The sequence below is a fragment of the Ictidomys tridecemlineatus genome, unplaced genomic scaffold, assembly GCF_052094955.1.
Source record: "Ictidomys tridecemlineatus isolate mIctTri1 unplaced genomic scaffold, mIctTri1.hap1 Scaffold_186, whole genome shotgun sequence".
NCBI lineage: Eukaryota > Metazoa > Chordata > Mammalia > Rodentia > Sciuridae > Ictidomys > Ictidomys tridecemlineatus.
In genome coordinates this window covers 205,841-220,967 of record NW_027521603.1, presented here as the reverse complement: position 1 = coordinate 220,967, position 15,127 = coordinate 205,841, and the positions used below count along the sequence as shown (strand labels likewise).

At 44.2% G+C, this 15,127-nt stretch overlaps 1 protein-coding gene across 1 annotated transcript; it reads right to left on the bottom strand.

The window, feature by feature from the left end:
- Positions 1-3,047: 3,047 nt before the first annotated feature.
- LOC144372895 (biotin--protein ligase-like) lies at positions 3,048-10,514 on the bottom strand. Its single transcript, XM_078036118.1, has 3 exons — positions 10,421-10,514; positions 7,861-8,074; positions 3,048-6,352 (listed from the first exon to the last, which is right to left on the bottom strand). Exons 1-3 carry the CDS (start codon positions 10,482-10,484, stop codon positions 6,181-6,183), a joined length of 450 nt encoding a protein of 149 aa, XP_077892244.1. The 5' UTR covers positions 10,485-10,514; the 3' UTR covers positions 3,048-6,180.
- Positions 10,515-15,127: the final 4,613 nt, after the last annotated feature.

The following is a 15,127-nucleotide window of genomic DNA, read 5'->3' as shown; positions in this document are numbered from 1 at the left end:
CCCGCCGGGCTGGCTCTGCCCAGGCAGGGCGGCCGCAGGGAGAAGCCATAGGCCAGGCCTTCTCTGGTTCCTAGTTCACAAAGTCCAGCGGAGGAGAGGGGCGAGCTGTGTAGGCACCAATAAATTAATTTATACAGAGACAAATATTTTAATAGAACGCAGCCGACCTTGAGGCGTGACCGTAGCTGCCCTGTACCCCCGTGGAGAGGACCCGGCGCAGCCTGAGGTCGGGACATGGCCGCCCATCCTTCTTCTCCAGGGGCCCATCTTCAGACAGAGCCCAAGGTCGCGGCATTTGACGTGTGACCTCAAGCTATCGGTGCCGGGGTCTCGGGTTCGCTCACCTTGAAATCCAGCTGAAGGCATCGAGCCCGGTCTCTGATGCTCAAAAACTGGGCCTTTAAGGCATCGCAACTCCATAAATACACTTTAAGGAGGGCGACCTCGCCCTGGCAGCTAGCATGCAGGAAGAGGAAGCCTACCGATTTATGAGCCCCTTTTGATTCTTAGGTACAGGAAGAATGTGATCATTGTAAGTCCCATGAATGACAACAACTCCACTGTCTTTAAAAGTCATTCATGATTTTAAAAAAAATTTTTTTTAGTCCTTTCTTCAATACAAAACAAGCCAAGACCTAGGGGGTGTGTAGCCATGGGTGTGCTTCCCAAGTACACGGTCAAGCTCTTACTCCCCCTTCCCTTCCTTATGGACTCTTGGTAACACCAGGAATAGCACCTTCAGAATATATTGAATAGGCATTAAATGCAAAAAAGAATATATAGCCAGATATTTTATGAGAATGACCTTGTCAAGCTTAATTCCACAGCAAAGTCCCTCTGTCCCACACAGATCTATAATTCACTAGGATCGTGTTTGCTACAGGTAGTGCTAATGAAGTTAGTTAAATTGCATGTGCAATATGGAAAACTGTCATGGACTGCACCTTGTAGAAGACAAACTTGCTTCAAGGGTGTAATGAAAATGATGGACACATTTTAAACATTTTCTGCATTTTATACATAGCAAGAGCGCTTCATATGAATGTGTCATGTGTGTAACAGGTGAACAGAGACCCTTTTATAATGCACCAGGAGTATTTTCAAAATAAACTTCCAATACTTTTGGTTTCACTCTTATGATTTTTTTCCTTAAAGATATCAACATTGGATCTGAGGGAATAGATGCATTGAGCTACCACTTTTCAATTTGCTCTGCACTAGAAACAACTGTACCCCTTTGCTGCTTTTTCAAAGCTTATTTAGGAAATTCTTCCACATTTCTGAATAGAAAGAGGTTTCACATACTTTTAACTCATCCTTCTAGAATCAAAGTGAGAATGCATAAAGTGTTCTCACAACGTGAACTGATCTTTTGCCAACCCTGAGTCAGCAAGGGCCCTATGTAATCTCTTCAGGGTATCAGTTGGCTTTATAGTATGCAGGTTAAATTTTGCAAACTTAGGAACATGTGTCATGCACAAGGCGACTGGATCACAGATGGGTACACACACCTCTCTCCTGCACTGAGCTACACCTCACTAGATGCTCTGATGGACTGTGTACACACATAAAAGAAACCAAGGGTATTCTTTTTTATGGTCGCAAGTCTCATAATTAAACCATGATTCTTGCAAGGTATAGGTTTAATTAATGGGAGACATCACCAACATTTTTCAATAAAGTACCACAAATGTTTTAACATCTACCTGGTTATTAGCCTTGGGGCTATATTTAGTACACACAAATCAGGAAGCCTTCTGGAGCAGGTTAATAGCAAAGGTTACCGCTGAGGAAAATGGCCCTGTTATAGATTTACAAATGACAGTGTCAATAGACTTAACCAAGAGTGTGTACTTAAAGATAAAATGTGTGCTCGTGGAAAATTCCTCATCTGAACAAATATCAGAATTTTCACAGCCTAGAACGGGAAGGAGGATTCCTCTCAAAGCCCCTTTTAAGACGGCCTAGGGCTCAATGCAAAGTTGGCAAGCAGTTACTACGGCAACCTAATATTGTTCCCTCCATCTTCAAGAGTCTGCACACTGAAGCCATCGCGGTTCCCCGACTTCTGTGAGGCTCTAGCAGGGGAAGAGGAAGCATTTTAATAAATATCCCTCCCTTTGACAAAAAAAGAAGAAAAATCGTACTGGGCCCTTACATGTACCATGTTTACAAAAATACCAGATCAAATGGATTTGAGACATAAACCCAATTCAGGACTGGCTTGGCCCTCCAAGGGGCCTCCCAGGGAAAGGAATTTCTTTATATTCTTGGAAGCCCTTTTCTAGAAAAGCCATTCCATTCATACCTCTGCAGGGATGTGAGCGGGTATGAAGGGCCCTGAGGAAATCTGTAAGAGCCCCTATTGCCCCCACCCCCACCCTTTCATCCCTTTAAAAGTCCTGTCAGCCATGCCCCCCTCTCTCCCACCTAAGGAGGGATTTCCAATGGTCCATACATAAAATTCACCCAGGTTGTAATTTATTGGAACTGTACATTGGAGTAGACTGTGGGGGCTACTTCTGATAAGATGGAAGCCAAAGAACATTTTCAAATAAATGCCATAAAATTACAGTAGCTTAAAATTTTGGTGAATCATAGTCTGTTGGTTATTTAAAATGCATGGGTCAATGTGTTCCTGAGCTTAGGTATATGCTATGTAAGATTAAAATCTTGGGGGGAAAGCTTTTGACAAAAATTGAACAGTTTTCACAAAAGAGAAGCCCTAAAAGAACAGAATCTAGAAGTTGTTAGATTTCTTTCTCATCGCCACTAAAGCTTTGTTGTTGTTTTGTTTTTTTCTTTTAACCTTTGCTAATTTTTTTTCTTTGGAATAACAAGATTGCTCTTTTGTCAAAAATACATAAAAACAAAAACACATCAAGCTTCTTAATATTTAGAAATATATCCATATTCCTTATTACGTAAAACATTTAATTTATTTTTGTAAAAAATTCTTTAAATATAAACATAAAATACTGTAACTAAAACAAGTGCCTATTTTAAAAAATTAAATGTGTAGTAGAAATATGAACAAACTCAAAACATAGAGAAAGTACATAAAGTTTATTTTGGTAGACTCGCTTTTTATAGGCATTGGTTTAAAGTGATTCTTTTCACAGATGATTCTTTGAGAAGCTAAAAAAAAAGCAAAGGTTTACATTTCCTTTTATTTTAAAGATGCATAGTAATGACCTGGAAATAAGGATTCTGCCATTCCTGTCTGGGAGAGCCAGCAGATGGAGAGAAGGGAAGCCCCCTGGCCTCTTGGCCCCCTCTGGAATCCCCTTTACACTCTGTGAGGCTGGTCGCTCGCAGACACTAGAGTGAGAGGCCATCATACAGTATATTTGGGGGTCAGGGGCCACCAGAGGCTGCAGCCCCTTGGCTTTCACAGACCTGTGCATCTACCCCTCACCGAGGCTGGATAGGCAGGCTATTTGCTCCTGTGTCAGGTCATGCCAATGTTCTATGGCATGATCCACCAGACCCAAATCCTTCCTCCTTCCTTTACGTCCCTGCAGGATACTCACCTTGCTTCAGGGGGCCATATGAAAGCCCCTTCCCACTGTGTCCTGTTCTGGAGCATTTCCTCACCAGTCCAGAGGGGGGATACCTCACCTTTTAACAAAACCTGGGAGACACTCAATGAAACTGGGGGACAATCTAGTGATCTACAGTTTAGTGGCTACGAGTGAAAAGTTATGAGGAAACACAAAGTTTCCATAAAGACTTTAAAGCTCCTTGAGATGCCAGATCGCTGAGCACAGAAATCCCCCAGTTGTAGAGTGTGGGTAGCCTCTGGCAGACTTCCCCAGCTCTACTTTGCACCTTCATTCTCTACATATGGCAGAAATTCCAAGTCTTTGGTTTGTGTGAGGCAAAACCAGGTTTATGGAAAACACAGCATCTGCTTCATGTCTATTTTGTCTCCCTCAAGACAACTCGATGTCCTGATGAGCAAGAGTACCCTTAAAAAGCTCAACTACTAAGGCCAAGCATTGCACCCACAACATCTCCGGCTGCTTTGACATGGCCACACTTCATTAGTTTTAATTTACAGAAAGGAAATTAAATAATAACATTTTTTTCCCAAAGCAGAACTGTCCAGAATAGGCCTTCAGCTTAAAACAAAACATAGCATGTTTTTAATTAAATAATTCCCTAAAGAAATTCAAAATTCAAAATGCCAGCTCTGAGGGATGACTGGCCTTATATTACAAAGTTTAAGAAATGAAACTTGCAACGTTAGCTGGAGATCTTTGTCCTTGATGATATTCTGCAGACTCCCTCTCAAGGGTGAGTCCATTTTCCAATTTTGGGGCGGTGTGACTTTTATTTTAACTCATCACTAATTCCAAAAGAAGACCTGGGCATTTAAGAGAAAGTGATTTTTTTTAAAGAAAAATAATTCTAATCAGAGCCTTATTTGCAAAAATTACTTTTGAAGTTCTTTTTTTAAAAAAAGTTACATTTCCAAAAGACACATATTGGATTGGTGTACTTAATGAAACATGTTATTTTTTTCCTCCTATGGGGCTGTCTGTGTCTGACTACGTAAGACCTGGATAAAGACGGTGCTAGTTTACAATGAGGGGATTTTGTTCAAAGCTGAGGGCTCCATCAAGTTTTCTTTCCACTAGCTTCAATTGGGACAAAAATTGGCTCTTTAAAGCTGAAAAGTAATGGGTGTGATTCATATGCTCAACAGAGATAGGAGTTGTGTGGAAAAAGTGTGGGTACATCTGGAAATGGCCAAGGTACAAAGGCTTCCTTCCCTTTGTTCTTCCATGGAGACTTTTAGCACTTGGATTTTGAATGTTTTCTTTTAAAGCCACACACACATACACACACACACACACACACACACGCACACATGGAGAGAGAGACACACACACACACACACACACACACACTCCCTCCCTCCCTCTCTCTCTCTCTCTGAACTGATGGCACTCAGTATCAACATCATTTTCTCTCTTGGCAACATAAGGAAATGGGGGGCAAAACACCTTACAAACGCAATGTCATGGATTGGATCCTCTGTGTACTGAGTCTTGTAGGAATGCTACACATTTTGAAATGAGCCTGAAATTGGTTTAAAAGCTTCAAAAATCCTCCCTGAATGTGAGACTGAACCTTTATCTCCAGCTGTTGGAGCCCAAGCATCTACTCCTGCCTCTAAGCAGTGCCCCACCGATGCTTAAAAGATCTTGAACTTGATCAAATCTCTTCAGAATATGCAGTAAACTTGAACTTGGGAAGGAGAGCACATAAAATAATGTCAAAGTACTTGACTAATTTCCTCTACAAGTCACTGCGACCACGCCAGTTGGATGCCTCTCTAAGCCTGTAGACATGGTTACGGGGCCACCACAGCGGAGAGCAACTCTTGGAAGCCTGCCTTCTCTTTTCTTCACAAACACAAATGTGAAATAATTAAGTGCCACTGTCTGTTCTGGTGGAAAAATCTCTCCCTGGATGCTCAGGAACAGTGATCAGATACCTCTAACCCTCTGCTGGCCCGGGCTGCCATGTTTTGATTTGCCTTTTTTTTTTAAATCTATAGTATATATATATGTGTATATGTGTATGTATGTGTGAATGTGTATATGTGTGTGTGTGTGTGTATGTATGTTACATATGGACACCATACCTTTATTTATTTATTTATTCCTATGTGGTGCTGAGAATCAAACCTAATGCCTTCCTAAGTGCTAGGTGCTCCACACCTGAGCCCCAGCCCCAGCCCTTGATTTGCTTCTTAATAGCCTGGTGGTAAAGGTCTCCTCTCCTGGGAGAGTATCTGACTTAGTCCTTTGCTGTTTCCACATAACATTTCCCCCCAATAAACACAAATTCAAGCCCAAAGGGGAGAGTGATTTCACACCTGTCGAGGGGCTTTACCTACACTGAATCTTCCACCTGTCAACCCTCTATCTAGAAGCACCATCAAATACCTGATAAAATAACAACCACAAAATAACCAGAAAAGCCCAGAAATATAGAAAAAAATAATGAATTATGAAATGACTTGGAGGGAGAAAAAAAATCCACCTAGAACTCTACATTAGTCTTCCAGCTCCCCTGGTGAGGAAAGGCGGCAGCGAAACCCGCAGAGCACCTGTGTGTCTCTGCCAGGCCCTGCAGTCTGCAGACACGCGCCAACAGGCTCCTGCTCTACTGCCGCTTGGGCAGGATGAGGTTCCACAGCATGTCGAAGGTGTTGCCGTCTGGGTGCACAGTCACCATCTCACCGCCCTCCTGATGAACCTGCAGGAACCCAGAGTCATGGAGGCCCACTATGGACACCTTCGGCCCCTCGGCACTTCCCAGGCGAACTTGTTGACCGCTGAAAAGGAAGCACAGCAGGTCAGGCTGGCTGCGGAGAAGTAGCAGAGTGATTATCCCATTATGCAAAGGTGGGGTCCCAGGTGACTGGTTAACTACTACTCAAACGACAGGGTGGTTGGTGGGTTGGACTCTCTTAAGCCACTGACACTCCCAATTCTGATCACCCTGCTGACTCCCTCACCCCCTCCACCCCTCAAAGGCAACAGTGCCACTTCTCTGGGTTGTTGGGTTGAGACTTGGAGCAGGAAGGCTGAGTCAAAATAAAAGCCTGGTCTTACAAAATAAAGCTGAACAACATCAATTACAAGATAAATGAATTCTGATCTTGCTTTCTTTGAATATTTTCCAGATGTACCTGTTTATTACATCCTTGTTAATTGTTTTCAGAATGGAGAATTCCCTCATACCTTAATTTTAATTTTGTATCATTAAAATTTTTATTTACTTATTTATTTACTAATTTATTTTTAATGGTGCTGGGGACCTTATATGCTGGGTAAGCTCTTTACCACTGAGTTTCATCTGTAGCCCCTCAAATTTTTATTTTGAGGAATTCCAAACCTATAAAAAAATTGAAAGAATAGTCCAACAAACCTCATCTCCCTTCATTTATATTCATACCAAATAATAAAATTTTCTGTATTTGCTTTCTCTCTTCTCACACACACAAACACATTTATTTTTTCTGCATCATTGAAAATAAGTTTCAGGCATCATGATACTTCATGCTTAAATACTTTAACATATATCTCCTGTGAAGAAGAACAATCTCCTATAAAACCATATAACACCACTGTCACCCTTGAGAAATCTGGTCTTGATACACTAGTGATATCTAATGTACATTGTACATATTACATACATGCTATCTCATATATGTGTAGCTAGTCTTTGTTCAGATTTCCCCATGTTCAATGGCTATCCTCTAAACACAACACGTTTACCTATCACACCTCTTTAGTCTTCTTTAATCTCCAGCACATCTCGGCTTTCTCTTTGTTTGCCAGTTTGAAGACACTGCCTTCCCAAGGGTGGAGGCTGGTCATTACACCTCAAAGGTTCTCAAAGCTTAGCTGTAGGAGAGTCCCTGGAGCATCCATCCGCACACAGTGTGCAGCCAGGATTTAGTAGGTCCTGGCTGCGAATTTGCCTTTCTAACAAGTTGCCAGATGAGGCTGCCCCTGTTTCCTGGAGATCTCACTTTGAGAACCACTGTTCTAGAACATTCCACCACTTAGATGTATTTGATCATTTTCTCTCAGAACATAATAAACTGATTTTAAACATTTTCAACATTGTGTCCTCCTCTCACATCCTACCGGGAGGTATGAGATGCCTGTGTTGCCACTCCTGGCAACACTGAAACTTGGTCACAGTGGTGGTGCCCACTGGGATTCTCCATCATGAAAGTGAAAACTAATTACTCAGACCAGGATCCATGGCCTTGTTTTAAGACACTATTTTAACCAAGGAATTTTAAAAGAATGGAGACAAATGAGCACTGACCTGTGTATCCAGTATTTGTAATAAAGGGGAAGAACACCATTGGGCCCTTTGTCCTGGAACGTGTGGATCAGTGTCTCCAGCACCGTCACCACCCTGGCGATAAGGTAATCCGCTCGCAGGGGCTTTAATGCTGCATTGTATTGCTTATTGTATTCTGTGACAAGATCATTGATGCAGATGGTAGGATTATTTTTGGTTACATTGAATCCACAGCCTGGGCAAAAATAAACAAATAATTGATAAAATGAGCAGTTCAACATCTTGATGGTATCACACATTCCTCTCCACCACCTGGAAAAAGTTAGTGATTGTTTTGTGGTTGTTACTGCAGTGCTGGGGATCCACCCCAGGGCTTTGTCCCACGTCAGGCAAATGCCCTACCATGGAGCTGCATCCCATCCCCATAAAAATTGTTTCACTTTCTTATTGTCATTTCATATCTACGGTCTCTGGCTACTTAGATACTGATATATCTCTGAGACCATCTCCTTTTTATCCTTCCTATATAACTGAGGACCATCTCAACTTCAATAGAAAGAAGAAGTTGGGGGAAAAACCCACATCTTACTAAATTTAATTAAGCAGAAGCTATTATTGCAGCAGAACTTAGTGTTATTTCTGAAATAATGACTCTCATGTGGTCTAACTAGGAATTGTGTTCTGTATCCAGCCCAAAATGAAGTATCCATTTATTTTCCTACTTGAATAGAGAGAATACATGCTTGAAGAGAGAGAATTTTATTCAGGGCTTAAGGCGTAAACTCTGGATTCACAGATTTCAAATCTTTGCCATGAGACATCCCTAGAACACAACTAGTATTTTATCCTCGGAAGCCTCCGGGGCTGAGGCTCTGCTGTTGGAAAGGAACAAGTTCCTAGGTGTGGTGTTTGAATGTGCTCCTCTGTGCTTACTGCTCCCATCCTCTGGGGGAGGGGTGGTGACTTCAGAGGAACCCAACCTCAGCCTGCAGCAGGTCCCTGAATCAACCTAAGAGGTTTTAAATAAGAAAACAGGACTGCAAGAGCTAGACCAAGGCCATCACACAGTCAGTGCCTCTAAGGAAAAAGTCCCCACAACATTTGCTTCAGGTGCAATGACACACCTATAGTGATAGGACTCTTCAGGAAATGTTTGGCCTTTATTAATGTAAAGGGATGGATGGGCTAGCCTCTGATTTTTAAAAGCATATTTCAGTTATTAAAACACAAAGCAATGTAAACTGCACTGGGGAAAAAGACCCAATATTTATGGTAATGGGCAGAATCTGCAGCTGTGCCTTTGTCCACTCATCCAGCAACATATCTGAAGCACCTATTGAAAGCTGAGCATTAAACTGAGAGTGATCTAATGCTGAAAATCTCCCCTGCATTCAAAAACTTGAAAGTCCTAGGGAGATTAGTGATATTAACTACTGTCAACTTAGGCTCTGTCCTGCCAAGGACCACAGAACACCCTGCTGACAACTCTGAATCTTTCCTTGGTTGAAGATTGCCCCTAGCCTCCAGTGGCCTTAAGAATTTAGTAAAAGCTACGAATTCATTCCCCCTTGTAGACAAAATTCTTTAGCTCCAAAACTAAATTAATTTCTTCAATTCCAAAGCCATCCCCAGGCCTCTCTGATATCTGTGAACATCACTTGGAAATTTTTTGCATCTACCTCAATAATTCATTGAAAGATAGGCAATGGAGCTGTAAGCTATGAAGTAGCTTGCCCAGAATAATACCGCCAGTTGGTAGCAGAGCTGGAAACATAAGCCTTGTGTTCTTTGGCTGGCACTTTAACACATGGTCACATGTTTTCTGTCCATTACTGATTTCTGAACACCAATTAAATTCTACTGGGCATCAGGGGCATGTCAGCAGTTAGATGAACAGGGACTTAAGAACTTCTGGAAATGACTCTGTATCATTCTTCTTGCCTTATCTGAATATGCAGAGGTGAAACAGGGATTCCAGACCCCACCTTGACCAGCCTGCAACTGCTTTGAAAGGTTAAAAATAAGGCAACTCTTTCATGGCTGGAAAGGTGAAGGTTCTGTGGCACAAACCTGTAATCCCAGCAGCTTGAGAGGCTGAGGCAGGAGGATCACGAGTTCAAAGCCAGCCTCAGCAATTTAGTAAGTTGCTCTAAATAAAATACAGCTGGGGATGTGGCTCAGTGGTCAAGTGCCCCTGAGTTCAATCCCTGGTACCCCCTCCCCAAAAAGAATGTAAGGTCAGTAGGAGAACTCTTAGAAATTAACCTTCTTATTACATAATGGTATATTGTTTATTTTCATTTCAAATTCAATGATAAGCTGGAGTGTGTGAGGGATAAGACCACACCTGTTTGATGTGATACCATCTGGTGGTTTCCATGGCCTTAGACAGGAACTTCTAAGCCCTGGAATTGCTCTCGACCACCTTGGTCCTCTCTGCACATTACCATACTCTATAAGACCCAGAAAAGTTATCCCATTTGACAATCTGCTCTTCCCATTGTAGGCATGAATGAGCTGTTTTAATTTTTGTTGTTTTATTAATCTAAAAACTGCAAATGGAAAGGCTTTAAAAACTTACCGATAAGTATGTAGAATGTTTCTCCCATAAGGGTTGAGTTAACCAGAACTCCTCCCATCTTCATAAGGTCACTGTAATAAATATCGTTGGGTCACTTCACTTGTAAGTTGATATCCTAAAGGAAAATCTGCACATTAATGAAGCAATCAAGGACACAGAGGGATCAGATGGAGTCATTGAGCCGAAAGAAGATGAGCAGAATGCTCCTGAAACTACTGCATCAGGGGCCTCGCCTGGGCCCTTCTCCGTTTTCAGACAACTAATCACTTCTTGGGGACATTTCAATATTAAAGCAGCTCTTGGGGCCAGAGGTGAGAGACCTAGAGAACATACTTAGCACAAACCCCAGAATTCTCCCCTACACCCCATCACTGCTTTTCATCATCAAAGACACTTTCTGAAGATGCCTCCTGTGAGTCAAGTTCATCAATCACCTCAGTATCAAGAGCCTCCAGCGAGGTGTGCCTATGTGCCTATCTCGTGCTAGGTGCAGGGGGCAGGAAGAGAAGGCATTCTCAGGGTTCACTCCATTCAGAAGATGGTGCTCAAGAAACAACATGGCCCTGAATTACCAGCATCATGAATGTTAATTCAGGCCACATTGTTGAGACACTGTAGAAGTGTCTTGAGCAGAATGCTATGAAGACCCAGAGGAGGGACTTGTTTTACTGAGTTATTAGAGAAAACCCTGAAGATCTGCCAACAGTCAACTTGGACAACAGAAGTGGACTTGTCATTGGTCCATTGCCACTCCATCTTGGGGATCTGTTTGTGCCCTGGTCACAGTAGAATGGACCAAGAGGAGATACTGCTTTGAGCGAGACCACCCAGGCCTTCACCACCCATATGAGCAGAGACACGACTGGACCATGTGGACGTCATAGCCACCAGGCTCAGACCTGAGGCTGGCAGCTAGATCTGGCCATGTGGGGTAAAGGAGGCTCCTCTGGGGACTTGAAGCTGGGAAAGAGACACTGGGCACTATGAAGCCAGAGACCAGAGAGCAGCTGGTGGTCTCCAGGTTCCGCGGGGCTCATCATCCTGCACTGTGTCCCAGGCACAGCACCAAGCCCCTTCTCAGCACAAAACTCGCCTGCTGGGACTAGTCTCATCTGTATGGAAAAGATTATGAGGCTGACTGAGGTTCCAGCACTTGGAAGTGCGGAGCTGGGATTCAGACCAGGCCTCCCCGACAGCCAGGCCTGGGTTACAACACTGCGCCGTGGGGCCTGCTGCTCCTGTGAAGCCCTCCTTTCTAACAGGTTCCTTACCTCCATTGCTCTAGAAGCTCTGCTGTCCTAGCACAGCAGCCTGGGCTGAGAGCAGAAGTGCAGGAGCAGCCCAAGCACCAATAGGATGTGGGATGCTCACAACGGGACCTTTCAATGACAAGGACCTTTATGTCTCTTTTCTGCATCGAGTCAGGGTTCTCAATGTGGGGACGCATCTGTCATCCTGGTTGTCACAGCTTGAGACAGTGCACTGGCATCTAGTGGGCGGAGGCGGGGCTGCTGCTGCATGTCCCCTCAGGCCAGCACTGCCCGAGGACAAATATGTCAGCAAATTATCAACAGGCCTAAGGTTGAGAGGCTCCTCTAGAAAACCTGTGAGCTGGAGACTTGAGCCTTTGTCACTCTCCCAATTCTCCAAGGGATTTCTTTCTCTTCTCTTCCTGCCACCTGTGTCCCCACAATGGCACAGTCAAGCCTCTGCCTCCACAGGAGGACAAAAGAGTTCCCATAGCTCAGACATGGCTCCTCTGCCTGGTGGGCGGCAGCTTTTCTGAGCTGGCCCTGAGCGCCAGCTCTGGCTAGGCTTCATGTTTTCCGATTTTGTATGGGAATGAAGCAGCTTAAGAAATTCTGGGTTCGCATGAGGGCAAACAAGAACGTCTATCCCTAGATGAAGAGACAGGCCATGTTCTCAGTTTTTCTTTTCCCAATCATTTATTCAAACAGCTGCTGTGATCCTCCCGTGGCTAAAGCAGTGTGCTCAGTACTGTGGGGACCCAAGGTGAAGGAATCCTGCCTTCAAAGAGCTGGAACTTCATGGGAGACAGACAAGAGCCCACATGACTCTGCTTCAAAGCAATGTCATAAAAGTGTTTCAGACACTCAAGGTGCTCTCAAGCTGTGGAAGGAGTGACCGCTGAGACACTCGGGGAAGGCACCTCCCTGAGCTGGGTCTTAAAGGATGAGCAGAAGCTCAAGATGCAGAGGAGAGGGAGGAGCAGGGATGCGGGGAGGGATGGGCAAGAGCCCAGGCAGACGTCACAGAGAGAAGGAGCAGAGGGAGCCGGAGCAGGCCTCCCACAGAAGCTCTGGAAGGAGGTGGGCCCTGCAGTGATGTGCCTGGGTCTGGTCTTGGTTTCCACGCTGATGTGACATCTAACTAGGGGCCAGCTGAAACCCTGGTGAAGGTCACAAGATAAGTGAACTCTACATAGCTGGGGCCATTTCAACCATCGAATAGTGGCTCTATGTAGGTCAATGAGGCTATATTAAAAATAAATCCAATTCAAAATCCAAGTCACACACACAGGGGTGCTGAGGCAATGACTGTGGAAACAGGCTGGGAACCTTGGTAGTAGAAGTTTCTTAAGGTGCACCACGGAGGGCAAGCCTTCTCCCTCCCCACAGCCTGCTGCCCCCAGAACTTGGAACAGCCCTGTATACAGAAGGAGATCAAAGAATGCTGCTAGGTTAACCAGTGAGGCTACAAGGTCAAAGCCCTGAAAAGGTGAACAGATTCATTTAAGATTCTAGTCTCAGTATTTAACTTACTTTCCTAAGCCTCATTACCTGTTGCTCGGTTGACAATACTTCCTCCCATGATGGAGCTTTGGATTCTGAAGCTTCCTCTGAGAAGTGTGCAGCTCAGGTGCTGCAGACCTTGCTCCTGAAGGTCTGTGACTGTCTGAGGATCCCCCAACTCTACAGACAGTAGGGACACTGAGCGTCTGGTAATAAGCATACGTCAGCATAATGTGGGGAACACAGACTTTGGAATTATCTACACCCAGGGGACAGCAGAGACACATGTGCATATGAAGTCGTGGCCACAGGGGATGGCAGGTGAGAGGCAATGGAGAGGACTTTTCTTTGAATACCAGTGGAGGACCTCAGCTTCTCTGAGAGTCCTGCTCCTAAAATGTTGCTCCAGGAACCCATACGATCATGAGAACTGCAGGTGGGAGGGAGTGGGAGGACCTCCTTTCCATATCCATGTGAAATATTTGCAGGAACATTTAGGGGGGCATGCGGGGAGGCAGGGAAGGAAAGGCTCCAGTTATCATCATCCTCTTTTCCTTGTCTTTTTAATAACTGCCACCAAAGCATCCCTCAGTCACAATGACACAGGTACCTCTGTCCTTACTTTGGGAAAGACAGTGACTGACAACCCTGGATGCTGAACTCAGTCAACCGTAGACAAAGGGTAGCTCTGCTGAGCAGAGACAATGGTAAATGCAGGTTGGAAACGAGAAGGGTTTTTTTTTAGTCCATAAAATAAGACTTTTTAACAGAAAACACAGAAAAATAGCTCCCATCCAGTACTCCATCAGAAAGAAAAAAGGAAAGCAAGAAAGCTGACAAACAGGAAGGACAGAGCATTCTGGGGACACAGGCACTCTGACAGGGCTAGCAGAGACACCTGGTGGTGCTCGTAAAACTCCACTCTGCAGCCAGCAAAGGGCAGGTGGAGTTTCAAGTCCAGCTGCCAATTCTGCAAACATATGCCACAAACCAAACAGGCTGAGCTCTGCAGGCTCAATAAGAAGGTAAGAGGGAGCTGAACTACACGTACCTGATACTCGGGAATGGACCGCACTGCCTCCACAATGGCGAGGGACATCAGGTGCTGCACAAACGGAATCCTCTGTCCCAGCTGAGACCTCAGGGGGATGGAGACCAGCACAGTAGAAAGGGTACAGTCCATGGAGCTCAGCCAGGCATTCCGTCCCCGCCCTGGAACATAGACCATTGGGAATCTAGTGCTTCACCAAATGGACGCTCTGAGGTGGGAGAGTGCCCCACTTAGTACATGCCTGCATATTCTGGGGTGAACTCAATAATCAGAAGGGCACTGTAAAACTTGAAGCTGTGTTGATGAAAGGGTTTCCCTTAATTAGCATCATGCCCTGTGGCATATCATTTATGCTTTGATGACTGAATCGTACAGTGTCTGAACATCGGCCTGCCTCATTCTCACTGCCCGTCACAGGGTGAAGACAGACATGCTGGGAAACTGGAGCAATCTACACTGATACAGGAGAAGTTCTGCAAGCCACTTTTTCAAAGTGATCTTGTTATGGGGTTGTCCACACAATCCAGTTAACATTACTAAACACCACAGCAGTTTGCTTCAAGTGGGGGGACTGTATACCACATGCTGGTTATCTCAAGAAAGTAGTTTTTAAAAAGTGACCCCTAACATTAACTCTCTGAGTTGTTACTTTTCTTAAAATTTAATTTAGGAAAGTAAAATGATCAAAATGAGAAGTATGATTAATCAAAGTTCTTTTAGAATGTCTTTAAAAATCCACCATACTGAGTCCCATAGTTTGAATCATTTTTTTTCTTATTGAGCTATGTTCAAGAGGAATAAGTGTAAAATAACAGATTTTTATTTCTCTGCTTCTTCTGAAAAAGCTACATGAGCCTCTGAGAGCCTGGCTGGGGATCAGGAGGGGCAGGGCCTACCTGCTGG